The 24,493-nt window shown below is 46.6% G+C and overlaps 1 protein-coding gene across 2 annotated transcripts in view; it reads left to right on the top strand.

Annotated features, from left to right (window-relative positions):
- The window catches only part of BLK (BLK proto-oncogene, Src family tyrosine kinase), a 36,610-nt gene extending 16,262 nt beyond the window's left edge, over nt 1-20,348 (top strand). For both annotated transcript variants that reach the window (XM_081188670.1, XM_081188669.1), the window contains exons 4-13: nt 2,570-2,663; nt 5,339-5,437; nt 6,190-6,293; nt 9,192-9,338; nt 10,371-10,523; nt 11,780-11,959; nt 12,959-13,035; nt 16,396-16,546; nt 19,030-19,161; nt 20,118-20,348. In XM_081188670.1, coding sequence (XP_081044796.1) covers nt 2,570-2,663; nt 5,339-5,437; nt 6,190-6,293; nt 9,192-9,338; nt 10,371-10,523; nt 11,780-11,959; nt 12,959-13,035; nt 16,396-16,546; nt 19,030-19,161; nt 20,118-20,329 — 1,349 coding nt within the window. In that variant the 3' untranslated portion in view covers nt 20,330-20,348. The remainder of the gene's footprint in view (nt 1-2,569; nt 2,664-5,338; nt 5,438-6,189; nt 6,294-9,191; nt 9,339-10,370; nt 10,524-11,779; nt 11,960-12,958; nt 13,036-16,395; nt 16,547-19,029; nt 19,162-20,117) is intronic.
- The last annotated feature ends 4,145 nt before the right edge of the window (nt 20,349-24,493 follow it).

Below are 24,493 nucleotides of genomic sequence, written 5' to 3'. Positions count from 1 at the left end.
GGCCGACTATGCCCAAGAGGAAGGCCTCTGGTTTCTTCAGGAAGGTATATTTAAACACCTTTTTCATTTCATTATAGATCATCTCCCAGAAAGCCTTAATCTTTGGGCACGTCCACCAAAGGTGAAAGAATGTACCTTCAGACTCTTTACATTTCCAACATTTATTTTCAGGCAGATGATAGATTTTTGCAAGCTTGACTGGGGTCATGTACCACCTATAAATCATTTTCATAATATTCTCTTTTAGGGCATTACATGCCGTAAATTTTATACCTGTGGTCCACAACAGTTCCCAGTCAGCAAACATAATGTTATATCCAACATCTTGTGCCCATTTAATCATAGCAGATTTAACCGTCTCATCCTGAGTGTTCCATTTTAACAGCAAGTTATACATTCTTGAAAGTATCTTTGTTTTAGGATCTAACAGTTCTGTTTCCAACTTTGATTTTTCCACCTGGAAGCCAATTTTTTAATCTAGATTAAAGGTCTCTCTTATTTGGTAATAGTGAAGCCAGTCTCACACTTTATCTTTTAGTTTCTCAAAACTCTGCAATTTCAGTCTATCTCCCTCTTGTTCCAAAATTTCCCAATATTTCGGCTATTTGACCTCCATATTGAGCTTTTTCTGAGCCTTCGCCTCCATCGGTGACAACCACCTTGGGGTTTTGTTTTCAAGTAAATCTTTATATCTTGTCCAGACATTAAACAATGCTTTCCTGACAATATGATTTTTAAATGCTTTATGTGCTTTAACCTTGTCGTACCACAAGTATGCATGCCACCCAAAAACAACTACACAGCTTTTAGAAAACATCTGAAGACAGCCCTGTGTAAGGATGTGATAAGACAAAGAACTCCCTGCGTTTTATATTATGTCTCACTGGGGCAGCCCAGCCAGATGGGAGGGGTAAAATTGTTGTTGTTGTTGACAGGCCTCAAATATCTGAAAGAGCTACTCTTTCCCTACACACCTACAAAATATTTCAAGAAGACTTCCCATTTACATAATTTAATACTTGTTTTTTTAAATTTTGCTGACTTTATCTGTGCGCCATTACAGTTTCTTATGTGCTGTAAGCCACCCAGAGCGGCTGGGGAAACCCAACCCAACCCAGTGGCGTAGCGTGGGTTGTCAGCACCCGGGGCAAGGCAAGTAATTTGCGCCCCCCTAACCAGTGGATTTGCGCCCCTAACCCTAACCCCCAGATGTTGCGGCCAGTGCGGCCGGTGCGGCCGGGCCCCCCTGCACCCCCACGCTACGCCACTCTGCAGCAGTAGCTTCAAAACCCACCTTGCCAGTTCCCAAAGGGCACCATGCACAGCAAAATCCAACGCCTTTCGTTTTTCTCATTTATTTTTATTATTACTATGTATCTTTAAAAGATAAACATTCAGCGTAACAAAGAACTTAAACCGGAAGCCTTTCTTTAGCGCGCACACACACACCCTTAGGGGGATGATCCACCACTCATTTACTTGTGAGCAAGCCCGCCAAACTTGCTGACGAAACCGAAAGCCTCTTAACCCGCTGGCGAGAGGCTTAGCCGGGCCTCGCTCGCCCACCGGCTTCCTCTCGGAGGTTTTTGGGGAGCGCAGGGCGCGGCAAGGCCCGGTGGCGCGTCGGGGTGCGGAGGCTGCCCGTGCTGGCCAGGCGTCGGTGGCGGCGTCGGCGCTGCTGCAGCGGCTGCTCCTCCTGCGAGCAGTGAGTGGAGCGCAGCCGCAGCGGCGGAGGGGGGCGCGCGTGCGCGCTAGGGTGCAAGGCTGGCGGTGGCTGCGGGGAGCCCGGCGGAGGAAGGAACTTGTCCCTTCCCTCTGGACTCGCGCCCCCCCCAGATGTTGCGCCCGGTGCAGCCGGCACCCTTGGCACCCCCCACGCTACGCCACTGACCCAACCTAACCACCTTGCGACTTGGGACCTTCAAAATGTTGTCATTTGTGGACTTTAAGGTCCTCTGCAGCATTCTGCAACTGCTGGAGTTTCTGGGTCAGCTTCATGGGCAGACTTCCTTACAGCTGCTGCTGGTATTAGACTCTCCTTTTTTGGAGGTTTTTCAACAGAGATTGTATGCCCATCTGTCGGGGGTTCATTACTCACGATTCCTGCATTGCAGGAGGTTGCGCTATATGACCCTTGTGGTCCCTTCAATTCTATGATTGTATATTTCCCCTCCATGAGGTTGCAATATGGCTGTTTTTTACAGCAATGCCTGGGTTTTCTTTCTAGTCTCTAGTCATGAAAAGCCTAAAACCCATTGCTCAATAAATCAGTGCATATTAATTTAATCTTGTAATCACAATCACCATAATAAATTGCTCTGGCAGCAGGTTGTCCACCATTGGAACAGTAACAAGCTAAATAAGGGCTGGTTCAGGAATACTGTAACCATATATGTGAACAGGAAGGTATTAACTAAAGGTACAGAAGCTGCATTAAACTTAAATCCAGGCTCTTTTCTACCTTTGCTGAACAAGGAGTGGGGATGGTTGACCCTATTCCATGTAGTTGATACTTCTGGCTTCTAGGTCTTGGGCTCAGTTAATACTTTTGCTTTTTTCCACAATACAGATAAGCACATTGTCATAGCACAGTACCATTTCACTACGCTGAGTGACCGCGATCTGCCATTGACCGTAGGAGAGAAGTTTGAAGTCCTTTGCAGGTGAGTGATCTTTTGCAAGTTTCGATCAGATCAGTCATGCTCTGGTATGCCTTTTGCTATAAATGTACAGTCATTCCTCAGGTTACAGATGCTTCGGGTTGCGCAATTTTGGGTTGCGCACCGCTCTGAACCCGGAAGTACCGGAATGGGTTACTTCCGGGTTTCAGTGATTGGGCATGCACAGAAGCGCTAAATCGCGATCCTCGTGTGCGCAGATGCGACGCTGTGGGTTGTGGACACTGCGGGTTGCGAACATGCTTCCCGTACGGATCACGTTCGCAACCCGTGTGTCCACTGTATAAAAATCAACCTGAAATATAGAGCATCCTCATGTAAAAAAAAATCTGGGCCCATTTTCCTGTTGTGATACAGTTTTACAATCCAAATGAGTATTCATATACAAACATACCTACATACATACATGATGCCGGTGGTGCTGTGGTCCAAACCACTGAGCCTCTTGGGCTTGTCAGCTTGGGTTTGTCAACTGGCAGTTTGAATCTGCTTGATGGTAGTGAGCTCCCGTTGCTCTGTCCCAGCTCCTTCCAACCTAGTAGTTCAAAAGCATACCAGCGTGAGTAGATAAATAGGTACCACTGCAGCGGGAAAGTAAACGGCATTTCCGTGTGCTCTGGTTTCCGTCAGGGTATTCCATTGCGCCAGAAGCGGTTTAGTCCTGTTGGCCACATGACCTGGAAAGCTTTCTGTGGATAAACGCCGGATCCCTCGGCCTGAAATGAGATCAGCACCACACCCCATAGTTGCCTTTGACTGGACTTAACTGTCCAGGAGTCCTTTAACTTTTTTTTTTTTTACATACATGCATATATATATAGAGAGAGAGCAACAGCTCAGGACCACAATATCTCAAGGACCGCCTCTTTTCATATGAACCTACCCAGACTCTGAGATCATCTTCTTAGGCCCTCCTTCCTGTGTCTCTTCCCTGAGAGGTCTGGAGAGTGGCAGTACAAGAACGGGGCCTTTTCTGCACTGGCTTCCCATTTGTGGAATGCTCTCCCCAGGGAGACTCACTTGGTTCCTTCATTACATATATTTAGGCACCAGAGAAAAATGTTTCCCTATCACCAAAGCTTGGGCTGATTAACATCCTTTGGCCTTTTTAAATGTGTTCGTGAGAGAGTGGGGTTATTGGAGGTTATTTGTTTTGGTTTTACTACGTATTTTGTGTTACCATTTTCAATGTTTATGTTATAAAGCACCTCTGTGGTCATCTGCAAGGGATTCCCACACCGAGGGGTTCATGTTGCTAGCCTTCATGTCACGTCTGCAGACAATTTACTCCTTAACTTAAAGAAAACAAAAGAGATCATTGTGGACTTTAGGAAATGTAAATTGAATATTCAGCCACTTATTACTGAGGGGAAGTGCGTGGAACAGGTCTCAGTGTTTCGATTTCTGGGAATGGAGTTGAGAGATGACCTAACCTGAAGAAGAAGAAGAAGAAGAAGAGTTTGGATTTGATATCCCGCCTTTCACTCCCTTTTAAGGAGTCTCAAAGCGGCTAACATTCTCCTTTCCCTTCCCCCTGGGGAAGGGAACAGCAAAGACCTGGTGAAGAGAGCACAGCAGAGGTTATATTTTCTGAGAATCCTCCAGAAAAACAATCTCTCAAAGGACCTGTTGATGGCATTTTACCATTGCACTGTGGAGAGCGTACTAACTTATGGTCTGTGTGTGTGGTTTGGGAGCTGCACGGCCAGGGAAAAAACAATGCTATCCAGGGTTGTAAAGACTGCAGAGAGAATAATTGGGTGCACTCTTCCCACCTTAGATCAAATCTATGCTGCCAGGTACCATAAGAAAGCGGCAGAGATAGCACAGGATAGTACGCACCCCGGAAATGATCTCTTTCAGCTTCTGCCTTCTGGAAGAAGGTATGGGGTTATAAAGGCCAGGACTAGCCGCCTGAGAAACAGTTTCTTCGCAAATGCAATTCTGGTTCTAAACGCAGCATAAGGGGTCTCTGTAGTATAGTGTATTTTAAAATGGGGTTTTAGAGTTTTTAGGGGGTTTTGAATGTTTTATGTAGTTTTGTGGTAGTTTTATGTAGTTTTGTGGTAGTTTTATGTAGTTTTGTGGTAGTTTTATGTAGTTTTGTGGTAGTTTTATGTAGTTTTTCAATTTCATTGTTCTGCAAGGGACAATGGCAATAAAGAGATCGTAATCGTAATCATAATCGTAATCTTTGTAACACAGAGCTGGTCTGCCAACAGGCCTGGTACCTGGCGCCAGCTCCCCGTGGAAACTAGTTAAGCACCCATAAGTGCTCACCTAGTCAGCCAAAACCATCACCTAGAAAAAGGGACTAGTTTGACAAGCTTGCTCTTATACATTTTACCCACAAGGCATCATCCAGATTGATCCCCCAAATTTGTAATAATACTGTTTGTCTCTAGTCTTCTTTCTGGTGTGTTGGCAAAAAAAGTGCATTTATTCGTAAAAATGATATTAGGAAAAATTGCTTGTGAAGGCTCACTGTGTTGTTGTTCTTCTTGTTGTTGTTTTAACTGGTGTGGAAATGTGGGGGACTCAACTGACGACTGGAAAAAGAGAGAACCAGAGAGAAACCAAAAGAGATGAGCCCATCCCTAGTAAAATCACTGCTTCTTTCAATGTGCATTGTTTATTTATATGGTGCTTTATTTTCACAGCGACGGGGACTGGTGGCTAGCAAAATCTCTTACGACGGGGCACAAAGGCTACATACCCAGCAATTTTGTGGCCCGTGTAAACAGCCTGGAAGAAGAAAAGTAAGGAGGCCTCTTTGGGTTTGGGGGCACAGAATCTATCATCTAACATTACCAACTTGGGGGACCCCAACTGATATTTTGAGACATGTGAAGATCTGCGGTGAAAAGTTTGCAATCATCAAGGCCAGGGTTTTGCTGTGTTTTTTTTTTTTTTTTTTTTAATGTGGCCTGATTTGGTATGTCATGAGGTTCTAATTCCTTTTTCCTCTACATATTATCTGCCTCCCTATGCAAGTTAGTCCTCTAAGGATGCATAAACATGGTACATTTAAACCCCCAAGAATCCCAGGAAATGTAGCTAGTTTTGGGTGCTGGAAACTGAAGTTCAGTGATATGTAAACTACAGTTCCCATGCTTCTTTGGGGAAGCCATGTGCTTTAGATGTATGGTGTGTCCGCAGCCTAACTCAGTTTTTATGCACCTCTGTTGTCTTCTGACTTCCAGTCTTTCCCTTAAAAAAACAAAAACAGTGAGCCTTATGGTACCATAGATGTTAAAATCTCCTGTTCTACTAATTGAGCTAAAAATGGTGATCAATTGCTCTGCCTGCAAAAGAAAAGGTAATTAGGAATTAAAACCCTACCACTAATCTCCCACCCCAGAACAGGAACTGAATCATTAAAGGCTGATTCAGGAATGCCATAGGAACAGGAAATTTCTAACTAAAGGGACAAAAGCTGGACCTTCATTTCTTAGTGGTGATTTCTGCTCTTGCTGTTGTTTAATAATGATAATAAATCTCCCTTTCTCAGGTGGTTTTTTAAAGGCCTGAGCAGAAAAGAAACCGAACGCCTCTTGCTAGCACCTGGCAATGTGATGGGGTCATTTCTGATCAGGGAAAGCGAAACTAATCCAGGTAAGAATCTGGGAATGTATTTTGCAAAATGACAACGGAAAAGTTCTCTCGCTGTTCCAGCAATATCAGAAACACCATTAATATACTGGAGTATTTGGAAAATAAACCAGCTGCTTTGATGCTGGTGGATGCAGAAAAGGTGTTTGACAATGTCTCGTGGAGTTTTATGAAAGTGCAAATAAACCTCATGGGATTTGTTCCGTTTCTGCATCTCTTGCATGTTTTGACTTTTCCTCATAGAGCAGGGGTCTGCAACCCGCGGCTCCGGAGCCGCATGTGGCTCTTTTACATCTTTGCTGCGGCTCCGGGGCGGATACTAGCGAGGGGAGGAGGCGCATTGTGCGCCCCAACACTCCCCACTGTGGCGGGCGCTGTACTGGCTGTGACATCGCATGGGGGCGGTGCGTGCGTTAGTCACGCACCGTCCCGACGTCACCTTCCCGCCCGCTGTCAGATCGTGGCTCCGGAGATATATTTGTTTTAAATGTCGCAATGGTTTTGCGGCTCCCAGTTGTTGTTTTTTCTTCGGAAACGGGTCCAAGTGGCTCTTTTTGTCTTAAAGGTTGCAGACCCCTGTCATAGAGGAGTCGCCCCATTCCCTTGATCGTTCTGCTTGCCCTTTACTGAAACTTTTGCAGCTCCACAACATCCTTTCCGGGTTGGAGGTGATCCCAAATTCTAGCAGGCCACCCTTTGCCCATAGTGACAAATTTTGAGTTGCATTCAGTTAGCAGACAGCTGCAAATTTGAACAGAACCAAATCAGAGTAGGCTAGGCAGAAATCTTATGACTTTTCCCATGGCTTCTGGTGCTAGATGGTTTTTGCAATCACAGAGTTGAAAGGTAACCCAAGGGTCATCTAGTCCAACCCCCTGCAAATGCAGGAATTTCAACAGGTGACTTGTTAACATGGAACCACGTGCAACGCATTTCATATGGTTGTGTTTTTTTAAAAAAGAAATAGAAAAAAAGCTTTATTAGGTTTTACAATTTTATATTCAACACAATCATCGTAAACAGAATAAAAAATTCATGAATCCAGATTTTTCCCCACCTCCCTTCCATGGACTTTCCCCAGCCTCCTCTTCTGGTTCTTTAAGTATTTATTACTTCTGCTTAATTTTTTACCTTGATTTTAAAATCTTTCAACTAAATATTCTTATATTCTTATTATTTTTATACCGTATCTTCCCAAATTACATCTTACATTTTTTTATTTTATTTTATTACTGCTCCTTGACTTATACACTTTTTTCCTTAATTGTAAGTGTTTACTCAAACCCTGCTAGTGAGTCTACTTCTTTACAATATTTCTGTAAGTACATCATAAACAGTTCCCAGTCTTTTTTGAAATCTTTATTGTCCTTGTCTCTGAGTTTTCCCGTAAGCTTCGCCATTTCGGCATAGTCCATAAATTTTGCTTGCCATTCTTCTTTCGTTGGTATCTTGTCGACCTTCCATTTTGGGGCTGGTAAAATCCTAGCCTCTGTTGTATCATACATGAATAACACACACATTTCATATGGTTAATTGGCTGGTGGCAAGAATGGGGCTCACGTGACCCTCCAGAGATTCATAGAATCATCAAATTGTAGAGTTGGCAGGGGACCCATAGGGTCATCCAGTCCAACCCCCTACAATGCAGGGATCAAAGATGAAGAATCCCTGACAGGCGGCCATCCAAACTCTGCTTTAAAAGCTCCACTGAAGAAGAGTCCACCACCTTCTGAAAGAGTCTGATCCATAACTCAGCATTTCTTACCATCAGAAGGTTCTTCCTGTTCACGAGCTAACAAGGACTTGCTCACAAATTTATTGACAGCTGCACAAATTATTATCGCCAGGAAGCAGAAGGGGCAAGCAGAATATAAAATGGAAGGGTGGTATAAAGAGGGGTAAAGGTAAAGGGACCCCTGACCATTAGGTCCAGTCATGGCCGACTCTGGGTTTGCAGCGCTCATCTCGCTTTATTGGCCAAGGGAGCCGGCATACAGCTTCTGGGTCATGTAGCCAGCATGACTAAGCCGCTTCTGGCTAACCAGAGCAGTGCACGGAAACGCCGTTTACCTTCCCGGTGGAGTGGTACCTATTTATCTACTTGCACTTTGATGTGCTTTCGAACTGCTAGGTTGGCAGGAGCAGGGACCGAGCAACAGGAGCTCACCCTGTGGCAGGGATTCAAACCGCCGACCTTCTAATCAGCAAGTCCTAGGCTCTGTGGTTTAACCCACAGCGCCACCCGCTTCCCTGTTCACAGGCTAACAAGGACTTGCTCACAAATTTACTGACAGCTGCAAAAATTATTATCACCAGGAAGCAGAAGGGGCAAGCAGAATATAAAATGGAAGGATGGTATAAAGAGGGGTGGGATATAGCTATTGATGGTAAATTAATCAATGTGTCATTAAGGTAAGACAGGGAGTGTGCAGGAGAAATGATTTTTGATGAGATATGCGAGAGCGTTTGTAGAGTTTGTACTGTTAAAACGGAAAAGGGGTCAAACCAATTTTGGGAGGTTGGATCATTACAATGGAATCGTCTCAGTTGTGGAGTGCACATGTTTATTCTTATTATTATTTATTTATTTATTTATTTATTATTGCTTTAATTAAAAATAAATAAAATGGATGGGGGGGGTTCTTCCTAATATTTAGTTGGAATTTCCTTTCTTAATCAATTTGAATCCATTGGTTTGGGTCCTGCCCACTGGAGCAGTAGGAAACAAGCAGTTCCTGGACTACAGCTCTTATTGTCCCCACATTGGCTGGGGCTGGTGCGAGTTCGAATCCAGGACCGCCAGAAAAATGCATTGCGAAACGATGTTCCTGCCGACAGAAATGTTTAGAAACACATTCCTGCAACAACAGATAATACCTATTTTTGTGTCTCCTTTTCCAGGTGCCTTTTCCCTTTCCATCAGGGACTACACATCTCAAGGGGATGTCATCAAACATTATCAAATCCGCTCTCTGGACCATGGGGGGTATTACATCTGCCCAAGGACCACATTCCCCACGCTGCCGGACCTTGTCAAACATTATTCTTGTAAGTTGCCCTTAAGTTGGGATGGGAGAGGAATTTGATTCGGTTCACAGAGAAAGTCGAGTGTACCTAATTCACAGTTTCGGAAGCAATGTGAGAACCAAAACATACCCATCCTTTGAAATTCGTACACATGCAAATTTTGCAGTCCAGTTCTCCAACCAAGTGTGCCTTTGAAAAATGAATATATTCATGAAAACAGCACGCAAACAGGGGGAAATGTGTACATTGGTCAAAACTGCATACAAACATGTCTTTATTAGGAGAAACCTGAACTAGAGTGCTGATGAATTTTAATAATGATTTTTTTAAAAAAAAGATCTGCAAAGTGCTGCAGGAACGTTGAGAACTGAAGATTCGACCACTAAAGGAGGACAAATTTCAAACAATTTGACTTACTATATGCAGAACAATAAGACTATATCATATTCCCTATTTGTCTTTTCATTTCCCCCCTTATGTTCTCTCTCTCCCTCCCTCTCTCATCTTTCACCTTTCTCTTTCTCCCTCTCTCTACTTTTTCTTTTTATCACTTTCTATCAAAATTGAACTGTGGACAAACATTTTGAACTAAGGCCCTTTCCAGACATCACTCTCTCTTGAACATCCTTCCTGATTTGTTTTCCTGGGGAGTTTAGGCAAGTTTGCATCAACTCAAGAGTCAATGCACACTGTCCACCGACGCATTTTTCTCCGTTAAAGTTCCTTATCCCGAAGAGTCTGATGTTTTGAGGAAGCAAGTTTGTTGTGCCAGAGCAGCAAACCATCTTTCCCTGTGCTACCTAAATTTAGAGGGATCTCATTGAATCCCACCCGAAAATAGCAGGTGTTTTAAGCGAGGAAAACAGGACAAAACACTGTAATATCTGGAGATGGGAAGACATGGAGGGAAATGGGGAGTTTGTACTCAATACCTGTTGTAAAAAAATAAAAATGAAATAAACTATGTAGGAGGAGGAATAGGATTACTACAACCATGTTCTGCCCTGACCTGATCTCAGACCTTTTTCTTCTGCTTCCGGTGCCCCTGCACAGCTAACGAAGATGGCTTGTGTCAACCGCTACGGCAGCCGTGCATCTCTCTGGTTCCACAAAGGCCGTGGACCACCGACGAATGGGAGATTCCTCGGGAAACACTGAAACTTGTCAAAAAGCTGGGAGCAGGCCAGTTTGGAGAGGTTTGGATGGGTAAGCCGAGACTCATATAAAACCGGTCCTGAAAGACTTACCGTATTTTTCGCTCCATAAGATGCACCTTTTCCCTCCTAAAAAGTAAGGGGAAATGTGTGTGCATCTTATGGAGCGAACACAGGCGGGAGGCTCTCTTCAGTGCTCCCTTTCACAAGCTGTGTGGAGCGTGTGTGCGGCTCTTGGGGGCTTTTCACCGAGGAGGGAGAAGGGCAGCCCGTCAGTCCCTTCTCCCTTCTCGGGGAAAAGCCCCCAAGAGCCGCACACACGCTCCGTGCGGCTCTTTAAAAGGAGCAAGGCTCTTGGGGGCCTTTCCGGGAGGTGGGGGAAGGGACTGACGGGCTGCCCTCTGTCCCTTCCCACAACTCCCGAAAAAGCCAACAAGAGCCGCTGCCAGGCTCTGCTCAGCGCTCCCTTGTAAGGGCTCCCTTTCGTTCCTCATTCCGCTTTGCAGGGAAGCCAGCAGAAGAGGCGCTGTGCAGCTATCGCTCTTGCTCTGCTGGCTTCAGCGAGAGCTGCACAGCTTGCTCTGCTGGCTTCTCCGCGAAGCAGGAGGAGGGACGAAAGGGTTTAAAGCAAGAAAAGCAAGAGCCGCTTACATGCTCTGTGCAGAATATTTTTTTCCTTGCTTTCCCCCTCTAAAAACTAGGTGTGTCTTATGGTCAGGTGCATCTTATGGAACAAAAAATACGGTACATTGGCTCCCAGTACATTTCCGAGCACAATTCAAAGTGTTCGTGCTGACCTTGAAAGCCCTAGACGGCCTTGGCCCAGTATACCTGAAGGAGCATCTCCAACCCCATCGTTCTGCGAGGACACTGAAGTCCAGCTCTGAGGGCCTTCTGGTGCTTCCCTCATTGCGAGAAGTGAGGTTACAGGGAACCAGGCAGAGAGCCTTCTCGGTGGTAACACCTACCCTCCCAGCAGATGTCAAGGAGATAAAGAACTACACAACTTTTAGAAGACATCAAAAGTTTAGGGAAGTTTTTAATGTTTGATATTTTGTCGCTTTTTTATTCTTTTTGGAGCTGCCCAGAGTGGCTGGGAAAACCCAACCAGATGGGTGAGGTATAAATAGTAAATTTTATTATTGTTGTTGTTGTTGTTATTGTTATTATTAGTGTTGCCTGGAATTGTCATATCTGGAAAAGGTGTAAAAACGGATATGGGTTTTGGAGTTCAGCTGGAAGGATCTGAGCTTCCAAAAGGTGGCAGGGCCTTCTGTCCTTCATTCGCCCCATTTTTTCCTTCTGTAGGTTATTACAAGAATAATGTGAAGGTGGCAGTGAAGACCCTGAAAGAAGGAAGCATGGCTCCAGATGCCTTCTTGGCCGAAGCCAACTTGATGAAGAGGCTTCAGCATAGCAAGCTGGTTCGTCTGCATGCCGTGGTCACTCAGCAGCCGATTTACATCGTAACAGAATACATGGCCAACGGTAACCAACCCCCTTGGGATCTCTCAGCTAATTATATTGATCCGCAGTGGAATGCAGAATCTGGGTCTCCTTGATTTCAGTCGATACCTTCTTGCCAGTATAGGAAAATGAAAGCACCCAAATCACAGCATTTCGAACATACTGTAATGCAAGTTAAAAATGCATTGTGCTTATATACAACCTAAGGCAGAGCTTTCCAAACGTTTCATGTTGGTCACACACTTTTTAGACACACATCATTTCGTGAGACGGTAATTCAGTTGTACAGTCATACCTTGGTTGGCAAACGTCGTGGTACTCGGACGTTTTGGCTCCTGAAAGCCATAAACCCGGAAGTGAATGTTCTGGTTTGCAAACGTTCTTTGGAACAGCAAATGTCCAATGGGGCTTCCAGGGCTTCTGATTGGCTGCAGGAGCTTCCTGCAGCCAATCGGAAGCCGTGCTTTGGTTTCCAAACGTTTACATGATGGAGCGTTTACATGACACACCTACACATTGCAGCCGACACACTAACGTGTTGAGGGACACAGTTTAAAAAGCTCTGATCTAAGGATAGGGACAAACCAAGATGCAATTAATTTAAAGGACTTCGCAGCAGAATAGGGAAGACTGTTTCCCTTATGATTTTGTTCAGGTTAGCCAATAAGTAGTCCAAATATCTTTCAGATGTCCTTTTTGGGTATTTCTGTAGGACAAATAATCTATTTAATTCATCTCTCTTTTATATTTTGTGTTTTTTATATTGCAATTTTATGTTTTAAACTGCCCTGAGATCTACAGGTATAGGACAGTATACTAGCGACAACAACAACAACGTTAAGGTCCTCAAACTAGAATTTGTTGCTTGCTTTATTACCCTAACGTACATTAGGAATATTCTCTTCTATTACTCTCTTAGAAAAGGATTTGACATTAAAAACATGGGAGACTTTATCCAATACCATTGCACATTGAAAGGTCTTTGGGAAGTGAATAATCTTGATTTCTCCTCCTTTTCAGGCTGCTTGCTGGATTTCTTGAAATCAGAGGAAGGAAGGAAGTTGACTCTCCCCAAACTTATAGACTCCTCAGCCCAGGTGAGTGGAATGATTCACCTTAAACCTTGTAATTGAAAAAGGTCTTGATAGATTGGTGCATGCTCTAGTTATCTCCCTCTTGGACTACTGCAATGCGCTCTACGTGCGGCTACCTTTGAAGGTGACCCGGAAACTACAATTAATCCAGAATGCGGCAGCTAGACTGGTGACTGGGAGTGGCCGCCGAGACCACATAACACCGGTCTTGAAAGACCTACATTGGCTCCCAGTACGTTTCCGAGCACAATTCAAAGTGTTGGTGTTGACCTTTAAAGCCCTAGACGGCCTTGGCCCAGTATACCTGAAGGAGCGTCTCCACCCCCATCGTTCTGCCCAGACGCTGAGGTCCAGCACCAAGGGCCTTCTGGCGGTTCCCTCATTGCGAGAAGCAAAGCTACAGGGAACCAGGCAGAGGGCCTTCTCGGTAGTGGCGCCTGCCCTGTGGAACCCCCTCCCATCAGATGTCAAAGCGATAAACAACTACCTGACATTCAGAGGACATCTTAAGGCAGCCCTGTTCAGGGAAGTTTTTAATGTGTGACATTTTAATGTATTTTTTGTCTCTGTGGAAGCCGCCCAGAGTGGTTGAGGAAACCCAGCCAGATGGGCGGGGTACAAATAAATTATTATTATTATTATTATTATTATTATTATTATTATTATTATTATTATTATTATTATTATTATTCCCTGAACTTGAGAGCTACGCATGTGGCTCTCTGGCCATCCTGAATGTTGCTTTCTTTGAAGCCTGAACTTCTGAGAGGAGAATGTTTTGAGCAAAGTATATAGCAAGGGGTCTTCTGGATTTTAGGAGAAGCAAACTTAGAAATTGTTACAGAAAAATCTAGGTGTGAGGCTGCTCAGTTACCCAGCTGGTCAGGCAGAGCCCGCGGGTCCCTGTGGAATAAAGGAAGGATTCCAGCCACCAACCGGAGCAAATAGCTGTAGGCCAAAGTTTATTGCGCAACAGGTTCAAAGAGGAAATTTGAACCCCGAGGATGGGGTGACAAAGACTTTTAAAACTTTCTCACCATATCTCAGAATACAGTTTGTGCAGCATCATTGATACATCATTGCTACATCACTGACATGTCACAAAAGGGGAGGGGTAGACAGGGTTTACACTAGTTTAACCTTGGCAAACATGTCCAGACAAGTCCTTGGTAGAAGATTAGCATAAGCAGACATGGCAGGGCAAGACTCAGGTATAGGATTAGCATAGGCAAACACCTCCAAAGTCCCACCACCCAAAGTACAATAGAACTTCCTTTGCATGTCTGGCCCCTTGGCAAATCTGGCGATGGGATTAAGCTTTATTTGGTGAATTATACTCAGAGTCAAGAGTGGATTTCATGCTCTTTATTCAGCTCATAGTGGTGAGGAGGAAATGAAAGTTTCCCCAAAGTATCTGCTTTATATACATTATTTACACAATGGGCTGCACGTGATTGGCTAATTCTGGAATTCTCCTGTAGGCCAATCAGGTTATAGATTCCCTTCCATCTGGAGCTGGATTGGGTGGTTCCTGCAGACCAATCATAGTGCTGCATTGTTCTAGGACCAAACAGACTGCTGCATTCTGAATCCTATTGTTCTAGGACCAATCAGACTGCTGCATTTTGGATCCTATTCAACTCAATACATAACACCTGGCCAACAATCAGCGCAGCAATTCTCCCCTCTGGGAACTTCCTGGAGTCCCTCTCAAGGGGAAAATAGCTTTGGAATGGAGGAAACTGGCAAAGGAGTTGATTTTATATTATTTTTAAAGCTAGGTAACTTCCCTGAGCTGTCAAGTTGAAAGGATACATTCAGGCGTAATATTTGTAACATTTAACTTTAAAGATGTTCCCGCCCCCCGCCATAATTTCCGTAACAGAAATGCAAACTCAGAGGTCAGAACTGCACACAAATTTAATGCCGTCATTTGGATTTCATTGGGTGGGAGGAGTTTGGGAGTATGCCCTGCAATTTTAGTGAATGGCAAGGTTTGGAGTGAGACCTTCACTCCTTGAATAGACCAGTGTTTCCCAACCACTGTTCCGCGGCACACTAGTGTGCCGTGAGATGTTGCCTGGTGTGCCGCGAGATGTTGCCTGGAGGGAGGCGGGCGAGTCGGGCGACGAGAGGCGGGGCGGCGGCGGCAAGGAGAGGCCGCCCAGCGCGGGGCTCTCGCCGTCTGCCTGCCTGGCTGCCTGCGAGCTCGGCGGGCAGCGCCTCCGTCCGCAGCGCCCGCCTCGCGGCTCTCATTCCCTGCCCCTGCCAAAGCTCACCCAGCCAAGCCGCGCTCTTCTTCCTGCCTCGCTTTGCTGCCTCCTCCCCCCCACCCCCAAAGCTTGGAGGTTCCCCGGCAAGGGGGAGGGGAAAAAATTGAAACTTACACTTTCGTGCGTCCCTCCCGGCGTGACGCTGCGCGCTGACGTCACGGGGCTGTAATGGTGGTGTGCCTCGAGATTTTTTTCATCAAACAAGTGTGCCTTTGCCCAAAAAACGTTGGGAAACACTGGAATAGACAGTAAGGTGCAATGCAGTGTATCTGGCAACAACGTCCGGTGGCAAGTATTGTCAGAACGGTGTTGTTTGCATGAGCTGACCGCTCGGGCGCAGAACGCGTAGGCGGAATCTGCAAATAGAAAGTTATCGGTGTATATGTCGTCCTGTGGTCAGTCCCTCTCTCCCTCCCTCCCCTCTGCTTGTATGAGCTGAGAGGAAACAAGCCATCTATCTCATTAACATCAGGACAGGAAGCGACACCCATTTTCCACTGAGGCGAGCGGCATTTGAGCTGAAAGCTTGAGCATGTCGAATATTTGTGGAAAATGTATCTTCACATCCTGTTCAAAACCACAAGAAAGATGCAAGGTGGCAAAAAAAAAAAAAAACCTACCACAAAATCTCTGCGGTCTGGAAAATTATTGTGCCCTTTGAGGCAGAACTAAACAAAAGAGGGTCTACAGCCAAATAATGTGGACCAAAATCCATATATTGGGGTAAAGTGTGACCACATTAGTGGAAATTGCATTTTTTTAAAGAAAAATAGCTTGCAAAAATGTACATGTTAGGTTGTTGTTGTTTTAAAAAAGTTATTACTACCACCGCTTTTACGAATTGTTTCCTAGGAAGCATCTCAAAGCAATTTCACAATGCACTGCTAATAAATTTTCATGAGGACTTTTAAAAAAAAATAAAATAAATGGCACGTCAATGTGGAAATCTGGTACAATGAACTTAGGATTGGAAATGAGAAACTGAGAGAAACCAGAATAGCCAGATTCACTCATCCCTATGAGCCCCAGAGGCATCCTTCTCTGTGATTTCCATGCAGTTGTATTCCATTATTTTCCGTCTTCCTTACAGGTCGCTGAAGGGATGGCGTACATTGAGAGAATGAACTCCATCCACAGGGACCTCAGGGCAGCCAACATCCTCGTCTCAGAGACCCTCTGTTGCAAAGTTGCAGACTTTGGCTTGGCTAGGATCATAGAGAATGAGTACCTCGCGAAAGAAGGTTGGTACGACACTTAGGGCCTTGTGGTTTAGTCATTTAGTCGTGTCCGACTCTTCGTGACCCCATGGACCAGAGCACGCCAGGCACTCCTGTATTCATGGATCATTGCCTTGCCATGGCGAAGGGGCTTGAATAACTCAGAGAAGCTATGAGCTATGCCGTGCAGGGCCACCCAAGATGGACAGGTCATAGTGGAGAGTTTTGACCAAATGTGATCCACCTGGAGCAGGAACCAGCAAGCCACTCCAGTATCCCTGCCAAGAAAACTCCATGGACAAAGACAACAGGCATATAAAAGGGCTTTGTGGTAAAGGAAGCATAATGATAGGTTGTCTTCTATGTGCATCAGCCAGGTGGGAGCAAAATGTTAGCCTTTTCCAGAATAAGTGCTTGCTGACTCAGGACTTTCATAGATCTGACCTCTTGTCTTTAGTGATGGTGCTTAGTTCATAACACCCTGCTAGTCTTAGCGGTGATGGGGTGGATATTATTTAGTTCCATGCTGGGACAAACATCCGAATTTCACATTTGTGCTAATGGAGTCTGAACTTGCAGTGACTGACCAGAAAACAGATATCAGGGTCATAGAAAAAACTAGCATAAGGAAATTGTGCTGTTTCTTATGTGCTAGCTTTCCATGTGCAGGAAAGTGTTGCCTTTATTTTTTTGATGGGGGAGCATTTCAATGTAAAATTCCCCCCACCCCTATTTGTAGTATGAATTGATGAAGTCCAGGAATGCATCCTGTTTTCCCCTAGAGATTGGCCCCCTCCAAGTAACCCTGAAAAAGGCTTCCTGAGACTTTTTACCAGAGAATACAAGTCAGCCCAAATCCTTTCCCGAGCTAAAAGGGAGACGCCATCAGCTCAGAGTGTGTCACCATTTTTTATACCTGACACCCCCAAATCTCTGTTCGCTGCCATCTCCACCCCCATTGTCCAGACCGGACCCTGAGGTCCAGCTCCGAGGGCCTTCTGGCGGATCCCTCATTGCAAGAAGCGAGGTTACAGTGAACCAGGCAGAGGGCCTTCTCGGTGGTAGCACCCACCCTGTGGAATGCCCTCCCAGCAGATGTCAAGGAGATAAAGAACTACACAACTTTTAGAAGACATCTGAAAGCAGCCCTGTTTAGGGAAGCTTTTAATGTTTGATGTTTATCACATTATAATTACCGTATTTTTCGCCCCATAGGACGCACTTTTTCCCCTCCAAAAATGAAGGGGAAATGTGTGTGCGTCCTATGGGGCGAATGCAGGCTTTCGCTGAAGCCTGGAGAGCGAGAGGGGTCGGTGCGCACTGACCCCTCTCGCTCTCCAGGCTTCGCGCAGATCTCCGCAAGCCGTGGGAGCCCGCGCCGGGCTTCCGCGGCTCGTGGAGAGTTGCCTGCATGCCAAAGGCTGGGCACGCTGAGCTCAGCGTGCCCAGACTTCGCGCGGCTCTCCGCAAGGTGCGGGAGCCCAGCGCCGGGCTCCCACGGCTTGTGGAGAGTTGCTTGGATTTCGAAGGCTGGGCGCGCTGAGCTCAGCGCACCCAGACTTGCACAGCTCTCCGCAAGGCGCGGGAGCCCAGCGCCGGGTTCCCACGGGTTGCGGAGAGTTGCCTGTCCTAGGGGCTCGGGTCGGGGGAAGCTCGGGCTTCCCCCGCCCCAGCCCCATGCCTGGGGGGCGGAATAAAAAAATTTCCCTTTATTTCCCCCCCAAAAAAACTAGATGTGCCTTATGGGACGGTCCGTCCTATAGAGTGAAAAATACGGTATTCTGTTGGGAGCTGGCCAGAGTGACTGGGGAAACCCAGCCAGATGGGCGGGGTATAAATAAAGAAATAAATATATTATTATCATCATCACCATCATCATCTCCTACATGTTCCTGCCTGAGCACTGAGCCTAGCTGAGTGAGGTCCACCTTTATACAATATTATCCTGTTCCCTCTGATAAATCTATTTACTTTATTTCCTTACATTTATATCCTGCCGTTGTCCCATCAAGAACCCTGGGTGTCCTGCTTCGTCATCCCTAGGTGGTCTCCCATCCTTACTTCAGCAAGGTGGTGACCTCATGTGCCACACCCCTGAGGGGGTCTTTATGGAGTGTTTCCTCAGTTTCCCCGTCTCTCCTCTCCTCTCCCCTGGCCAGCCCAGAGGGACCATTCGCCTGGGGAGCTTGTAGCCAGGGCTGCTGCAATAAACAGCTGTGCAAGCCTTTGGGAGTTAGAGATGGGAGAGGTTCCTCAGAGGAGGGAGGGAAGGGAAGAGGGACAGAGGCCAGTGTTGACCGCAGCACCCTTGACCATCATGCAAGGACCCCTAGGGTACCACAGCACACTGGTTGAAAACCACTGATTTACAGTATATGTTTAAACTAAGATGGTGGGTTTTCCCCCTCCCTTTCCATCTCGTCTTTTCTCTTTCTTTTCTTTGTCATATTTATAATTTAAAATCAATAAGAACAACAAAAACACATGAATTTACCCTTTCTCGACAGGTGCCAAATTTCCTATCAAATGGACAGCACCAGAAGCAATTAACTATGGAGTTTTCACGATAAAATCCGACGTTTGGTCTTTTGGAATTCTCCTAACTGAAATCATCACCTATGGAAGGTGCCCCTACCCCGGTACGGTAGTTTGCATTAGAGCATCATTTGTTACTCCGAGCCAAGGATCATTTATTGATTATTGATTATCCGTTATCCATTCGCTCCGCTGATGTTTTAGCAAGCCTTCATTCTATTTTCTTTATTAATAATTTGTATTAAATTTTCAAATTTTCCATTTCAAATTAAGCATCTTTTATTATACCACACATTCATTGACTTCCCTCCCTCCCCTTCCAAGGTTCATTTAACTTATCCACCATTCCTGCATGTTTTAATATATCCATCTAATTTAATTTTCCTATCTTACATCAGTTCAAAATATGTGAGTGAGTAGGTGCCATCAAGAGTAAGGCCCTGCTCCTATACCATACAGTATGGACCTCGTGCTAAGATGGAAGGTCCTCTCCCACCGAGCACAGTGATTGGTTATGGGGCAAGTAAGGGATGAGACAATGGGACTCAGGTGGCGCTGTGGGTTAAACCACAGAGCCTAGGGCTTGCTGATCAGAAGGTTGGCGGTTCAAATCCTTGTGACAGGGTGAGCTCCCATTGCTCAGTCCCAGCTCAGTCCCAGCTCCTAAAGCATGTCAAAGTGCAAGTAGATAAATAGGTACCGCTCCGGCGGGAAGGTAAACAGTGTTTCCATGTGTTGCTCTGGTTTGCCAGAAGTGGCATTATTATTATTATTATTATTATTATTATTATTATTAACACCCCGCCCATCTGGCTGGGTTTCCCCAGCCACTCTGGGTGGCTTCCAACAGAACACTAAAATACAATAACGTATTAAACATTAAAAGCTTCCATAGTCATGCTGGCCACACGACCCGGAAGCTGTTCCCTCGGCCAATAAAGCGAGATGAGCACTGCAACCCCAGAGTCGTCCACGACTGGACCTCATGGTCAGGGGTCCCTTTACCTTTAAGGGATGACACAACATTTTTCAGTATCAATCCTTTCTCTCCTTTCCACAGCTATGACCAATCCCGAAGTCATCCAACACCTACAGAAGGGTTACCGGATGCCCCGTCCGGAAAACTGCCCAGCTGAACTCTATGCAGTCATGTTGAAATGCTGGAAGAACAATCCTGAAGAGAGACCCACGTTCGAATACCTCCAGTCCACCCTTGAGGACTTTTACACGGCCACGGAAGCGCAGTATGAAGCTCAGCCCAATTCTTCCTGAGCAGCGACAAGGGTAAAAAACCCTTGTGGGATGCTGGCAAGAGGGGTGTGTGGACTCGCTTCCGAAGCAGACTTTGCTGGACCGTTGGGCATTTCTGTTCCTCCACGGCCACCTTTGGTCTTCACCCCATTCTCAAGGTCCCCTGCGAGACCAGGAGTTGAAATGGATTTTGTTCCGGGCCAGTCCTAAAGGAGAGGATTTGAGAAGAGGAGACTCAACTGTCTCTTAGATCGGACTCCGTTGCCTGTCCCAAAACTGTCCTTACCGATTAAACAATAACTTAAACTTGGGTTACCAGATGTCCCCGGGGACAGTTCCCGGATTTGCAAATCTGTCCCCAAACAAATTCCGTCCCTGGAATGTCCCCAGATTTGCAAATCTGTCCCCAGGAAACGTGGCAGCGGCAGCCTCAGCAGCCCAGAGCCTGGTAGCGCAGTTGGCTCTGGCTGGCTTCAGGAGCTGCTCGCTGCCATGGCGCCTGCCATTTTTCCTCTCCGGAAGTCCCCATATGACGAGTCTTGTGTGCTGTACCAGGAATGTCCAGCGGTACAGATCTCCTGCCCCCATTCCCCTTTGTTCTGACTGATTGGGGGAGGCTCGGGAGTTGCAGGCGGGCGGTTGTTGCCCAGTTTTTTAAAAACTCTGCGCATTTATGTTTCACAGGGTGCGAAAGCAGGGCCTTGCACCTTTAGTGTGGTGTAGTGGTTAAGAGCAGTGAACTCGTAATCTGGTGAACTGGGTTCACGTCTCCGCTGCTCCACATGCAGCTGCTGGGTGACCTTGGGCTAGTCACACTTCTTTGAAGTCTCTCAGCCCCACTCACCTCACAGAGTGTTTGTTGTGGGGGAGGAAGGGAAAGGAGAATGTTAGCCGCTTTGAGACTCCTTCGGGTAGTGATAAAGCAGGATATCAAATCCAAAGTCGTTGTCTTCTTCTATATGATATGCATGTGTGCTTGGGCCCAGGGTCTTTTGCCTCACCATCCCCACTACTGACTCCCTGTTGCTATTCAGCTTCAAAAAAGAAAAGAAAAGAAAAGAAAGTGTCCCCGGATTCATTGAAAAAAATCTGGTAACCATAACTTAAACCAGTGTTTCCCAACCACTGTTCCGTGGCACACTAGAGATGTTGCCTGGTGTGCCGCGAGATGTTGCCTGGAGGGAGGCGGTCGAGTCGGGCGGCGAGAGGCGGGGCGGCGGCGAGAGGCCGCCCAGTGCGGGGCTCTCGCCGTCTGCCTGCCAGGCTGCCTGCGAGCTCGGCGGGCAGCGCCTCCGTCCGCAGCGCCCGCCTTGCGGCTCTCATTCCCTGCCCCTGCCAAAGCTCACCCAGCCAAGCCGCGCTCTCCTTCCTGCCTCGCTTTGCTGCCTCCTCCCCCCCTCACCCCCAAAGCTTGGAGGTTCCCTGGCAAGGGGGAGGGGGAAAAATTGAAACTTACACTGTCGTGCGTCCCTCCCGGCGTGACGCTGCGCGCTGACGTCACGGGGCTGTAATGGTGGTGTGCCTCGAGATTTTTTTCATCAAACAAGTGTGCCTTTGCCCAAAAAAGGTTGGGAAACACTGACTTAAACTGCCAAGGGTGGATCTATAATCAGGCATAAGGAAAGGGCACATGAGGGCAAAGCAGGATCTCACCTCCGCTGGTCAAATCCTTGATTCCATGTGCCTGCAGGCTCATCCTTCCTAATTGTTGTTGTTGTTGTTGTTTTGTCATTTAGTCGTGTCCGACTCTTCGTGACCCCCTGGACCAGAGCGCGCCAGGCACTCCTGTCTTCCACTGCCTCCCGCAGTTTGGTCAAACTCATGCTGGTAGCTTCGAGAACACTGTCCCACCATCTCGTCCTCTGTCGTCCCCTTCTCCTTGTGCCCTCCATCTTTCCCAACGTCTTTTCCAGGGAGTCTTCTCTTCTCATGAGGTGGCCAAAGTCTTGGAGCCTCAGCTTCAGGATCTGTCCTTCCAGTGAGCACTCAGGGCTGATTTCCTTCAGAATGGATAGGTTTGATCTTCTTGCAGTCCATGGGACTCTCACGAGTCTCCTTCAGCACCATAATTCAAAAGCATCCATTCTTCAGCGGTCAGCCTTCTTTATGCTCCAGCTCTCACTTCCATACATCTGTCCACAAGGAAAGGCATTCTAAGGTGCTATTCTTGCAGGTGCCCACTAGGTGTCTCTCTCACCTCACATACCTTAGACAGGACTAGGGGGAGGTGTTACAAATGAGGGCTTTTAAGGAAGTATTCAGATGATCCTGCTCTGCAACAGTGAGAGCAATAGCAGCTCCTTCTCCCAGAGGTTATATACAAATTCCCCTGCCCCAAAAGGTCTGTTAACATCCTTTATAATCCCATCGTTCCAGTTAACGACCTAGAAGAGGAACTGTGCTTCTAGCAGAAATGGTGGTTTGGTGGGCACAGTAAAGAATTGTGCTGGGTTCTGAAAATGATCCATTGGCCCCTTCTTATGTTGTGGCATTCCTAATGACAAGGATTAAGGTTGAATCCCAACAAGACAGAAGTACAATTTTGGGGGGACAGGGGCGGGCAGGTGTAAGAGGACTCCCTGGTCCTGAATGGGGTAACTGTGCCCCTGAAGGACCAGGTGTGCAGACTAGGAGTCATTCTGGACTCACAGCTGTCCATGGAGGCACAGGTCAGTTCTGAGTCCAGGGCTGCTGTTTACCAGCTCCATTTGGTACGCAGGATGAGACCCTACCTGCCCACAGGCAGTCTGGCCAGAGTGGTACATGCCATGGGCATAGCCAAGGGAAGGCAGGGAGCGGCAGCTGCTCCCCACCCCCACCCCCGCTCCAGATCAAGTAAAACAATAGAAATACTCAGTGCTTTTTTTTCTCTTTAAAAACATGTTTAGGTGAACTCTCATTTTGACTCAAAAAAATCACCATTTTATAGTTCAAAACGGGGGAAATAAATACAGTAAATGGACAAAAGTACAAAGATTCACAAAATGTTTAGGATTGTCTCTCAGTATGTTTCTGAGCACAATCGAAAGTGTTGGTACTGACCTTTGAAGCCCTCAACAGCCTCGGCCCTACAAACAGAAATGTCTCCACCCCCATTGTCCAGCCCAGACACTGAGGTCCAGCTCCGAGGGGCTTACTGTGAGAAGTGAGGTTACAGGGAATCAGGCAGAGGGCCTTGTCGGTAGTGGCACCTGCACTGTGGAACACCCTCCCATCAGATGTCAAAGAGAAAAACAATTACCAACTTCAGAAGACATCTGAAGACAGCCCTGTTTAGGGAAGCTTTTAATGTTTAATAGGTTATTGCATTTTAATATTCTGTTGGAAACTGCCCAGAGTGGCTGGGGAAACCCAGCCAGATGGCCAGGGTATAAATAATAAATTATTATTATTATATTATAAGATAATAATCAGGCATCCAAACAACAATGGCCCTAGCCTGACGTAGGCTAGTCCAGGAATTCTTTTGCAGCTTGTATTTCACACCCCAAATAATCAAAATGCTACCATTTATTATTTTCAAGGGTTTAGGGCTTCCCCCATCTAGAACACCAGCTTTAAAAGAGGACGCGACAAAGGGCTACCGACGGCTACCAGCAATTATGGCTATGCTATGTCTTTGCAGCTGGAGGCAGAGATGCTTTTGAACACCAGAAGCGAGTGTTTTTGTTCCTGGCTTCTGCTTGCGGGTGTCCCATAAGCATCTGGCTGGCTGCTGCGAGAACAGGATTCTGGACCATTGACTCGATCCAGAGGGGTCTTCTCATGCTCTTACGCCCCATCGCATTCGGCCATTCAGATTTCCTCTTAGAAGTCTCGGCTGGAATGCCAGGGAGAGGAGACGAGAGGGAGAGAGAAAGGGCTCATAAATTACTGGCTAAAGCCACTGTCACATCAAGGCAAGGGCAGTTTATACAAGCTGCCGCAAGGTTATTAAAGATCAGAGGGTAACTAACCTCGGACACAGCTACCTCTGAAGTGTGTCGTGTCCGAGGGCGCTTGATACATGCTTGGGCTTTGACCTGGAGGCAACCCCCTCTGACCCCTGCTTTATCAGAAGGAGAGCAAGCCCTGGGGTGGCCTGAGGACCACCTAGCGTGTAACCTGAAGGGCACGAGGAGAAGCGATAGCAAAGGATCAGCCAGTATCGGGACTGACGGAGGAGAATGCGAGGTGGTACACTCT

The sequence above is a fragment of the Podarcis bocagei genome (assembly GCF_964188305.1).
Source record: "Podarcis bocagei genome assembly, chromosome: 3".
Lineage (NCBI taxonomy): Eukaryota > Metazoa > Chordata > Lepidosauria > Squamata > Lacertidae > Podarcis > Podarcis bocagei.
The sequence above is the reverse complement of the archived record's forward strand: the minus strand, read 5'-3'. Positions and strand labels throughout refer to the sequence as shown.